General features: G+C 38.4%; 1 protein-coding gene across 1 annotated transcript in view; it reads right to left on the bottom strand.

The window, feature by feature from the left end:
* Nucleotides 1-723: 723 nt before the first annotated feature.
* The window catches only part of LOC147468037 (uncharacterized), a 2,798-nt gene continuing 1,021 nt past the window's right edge, over nt 724-2,500 (bottom strand). The window contains exons 2-6 of the mRNA XM_086555419.1: nt 2,061-2,500; nt 1,713-2,019; nt 1,520-1,599; nt 1,200-1,427; nt 724-1,107 (exon numbers count right to left, since the gene is read on the bottom strand). The exon at nt 2,061-2,500 is cut by the window's right edge and continues 254 nt beyond it. Coding sequence (XP_086411545.1) covers nt 724-1,107; nt 1,200-1,427; nt 1,520-1,599; nt 1,713-2,019; nt 2,061-2,500 — 1,439 coding nt within the window. The remainder of the gene's footprint in view (nt 1,108-1,199; nt 1,428-1,519; nt 1,600-1,712; nt 2,020-2,060) is intronic.

Below are 2,500 nucleotides of genomic sequence, written 5' to 3' on the forward strand. Positions count from 1 at the left end.
CATCCTCAACAACACAAATCTGTACTACTTTGTTCTCTTTAGAAGATACATTTTCTCCTCTGTATTACTTTTCAAGCATGTTGATATGACATAATTTGCACTTTCCATGAACCTTGATAGAATAATCAACACCATTATCTTTACATGCAACTACAGTATAGGGACCTTTCCACTGCATTATCAATTTATTGTGATCTGTGGGCAAAAGGACAAGGACTTCGTCATCAATTTCTAATTTTCTATTCTTAGATTTCAAGTCATAATAGTATTTTTAATTTCTGCTGCTGCTTTAGCTGCAGCTAATTTAGCAGTCTTTTCCAAACATGCTCTCAGATCAGTAACATATTGATATGTGCTTTTTATTTCATGGTTAATCTGTTTATTCGACCAAAGTTCATGTAAAATGTTCAAGGGACCTCCTACTGTTCTCCCGTATAACAACAATTCAAATGGTGAATTTCCCTGTATGCAAAGAGAACCGCTGGTAAATAACGATCCCAATCACGTGGATGAGCAAAGCAGAGCTTTTTCAGCATTGATTTAAGGACGCCATTGAGACGTTCAACCATCCCATTACAGCTAGCATGATAAGGCGTAGTGTAGAGGGCTTTAATGGACAGGAGTCTATGAACTTCACTCATAAGGTCTGATCGAAATTGAGTTCCTCAATCGGATAGAATTTCCTTAGGAATGCCTACGCGAGCAAAAATATCTACTAGGCTCTCAGCAATGGTATAGTGTATCTATATTCTTTAGAGGAATAGCTTCGGGATGTCGTGTAGCATAATCAATTAGGGTTAGAATATATCTATGTCCCCGATCGGAGCTAGGAGAGAGTGGTCCTTTGATATCAATAGCTACTCTTGAAAATGGTTCTTGTATTACAGGTACAGTTTTCATAGGTACCTTTTTAACTAGGCCCTTAGGAGATACCTTCTGACAGATGTGACACGACTTGCAGTATCTCTTTGTATCAGCTCCTGCACCTGGCCAAAAGAAGTTTTCAAATACCTTTAAGCTAGTTTTTCGGTGTGAAAAATGACCAGCAGTCATGGAATCATGAGCAAGCTGAAGAACTTTACTTCTGTACACAGCAGGGACAACTGTCTGTTATCAATTTCGTACTCATATTTACTTTGATAACATACCCTGTATATGAGGCCATTAATTCGTTCATACTTGACCGATCTAGACTTTACCTTTTCTATTGATCCAAGCTCTACTTTTTCTCTAACTACCTTTAATGTATGGCATGAATTCTGGTCACGAAGAAACGAATCTTTACTCAAATCCAACTTTTCCATAACCGGACAAGAAAGTGTTTTAATTTCAGTCTCCTTATTACTACTAGCACGAATTTGAACGGCCATCGAAACTATAGGTAAATGCGACTCCGTTTTCTTTACTTCAGAGTGTGCAGTACATACCTGATTTTCATCAATGGGGTTCAGGATAGGAGAGGAAGTTTCAGGATTGTTCGGATGGATTGTGTCCAGAGTTTCAGACGGTTAGGACGGACTGAGGATGGTAGATCAGCTTTATCAACCGAAGGAAGGTTTGGGTCATCAGAAGGACAGGGTTCGGTTGGCAATCTCACACCTGGAATAAGACCAATCAGTACATCTGCGAACTTAATGGGGCAGCTATAGCCTTCATCCAACCAGTATAAAACCTGCTTTTAATGAAACACCTGACTTGAGGGAAATACTTACGGATGCCCAAATAGTCATGCACCTTTACTAATTTACCCATCTCATATTCAGAGGGAACTAATGAATCCTTCACAATGATGGAAGAGCATCCAGAATCTAGTATTATTTCTGCGGGTTTGTTGAAGATGAAATCATTAGAGTCAAACATACAGTTATTTGGTGATAGCTCTGTTTCAAACACAAAATTTACTTTAACAGTCTTACTTTTGTTCCTATAATTTCTCGGATTATCTGGGCAATTAGTCCTAATATGACCAACTTTTCCACACCCATGACATGCCACCTCAGAATTAATGTCTGTATTCTGCTGGTTTAAATTTAAGAAGTGAGATTGATTAGTCTTCTTACCGCGATACAAATAAGCACTACGAAATCAGCCATCTCTACTGCAGTCTCAAACTCACGTTCCTTCAAAAAGATTCTCATATCAGAATTACAACTGCTTAAAAGCTGCTCTCTTATCAAAAAATCAAACAATGAATTGAAATCTTTCTTGACATTACTCAGGGAAATCCATCGATCCAAATATTGTTCCATTCGAGCAACCAACTGGACATAAGTTTCTTTTTCCCGACATTTGCTCTCACGAAATTTCCGTCTATACATGTCGGCGTCTACTGAATGGGCTCTTAGCAAGGCGTCTTTCAGTTTGGCATAATCACCCACAGTATCATCTGGCAGCGATACATAAACCTTAAGAGCATGACCCCTAAGAAGTGAACCTAAATATACGTGATAATCACTGTTATTCCACTTGTGTAACTTTGCGAATCTTTCAAAACGTTGTA

The sequence above is a fragment of the Penaeus japonicus genome, unplaced genomic scaffold (assembly GCF_977035675.1).
Source record: "Penaeus japonicus unplaced genomic scaffold, GWHDUDI00000001_assembly GWHDUDI00000031, whole genome shotgun sequence".
Lineage (NCBI taxonomy): Eukaryota > Metazoa > Arthropoda > Malacostraca > Decapoda > Penaeidae > Penaeus > Penaeus japonicus.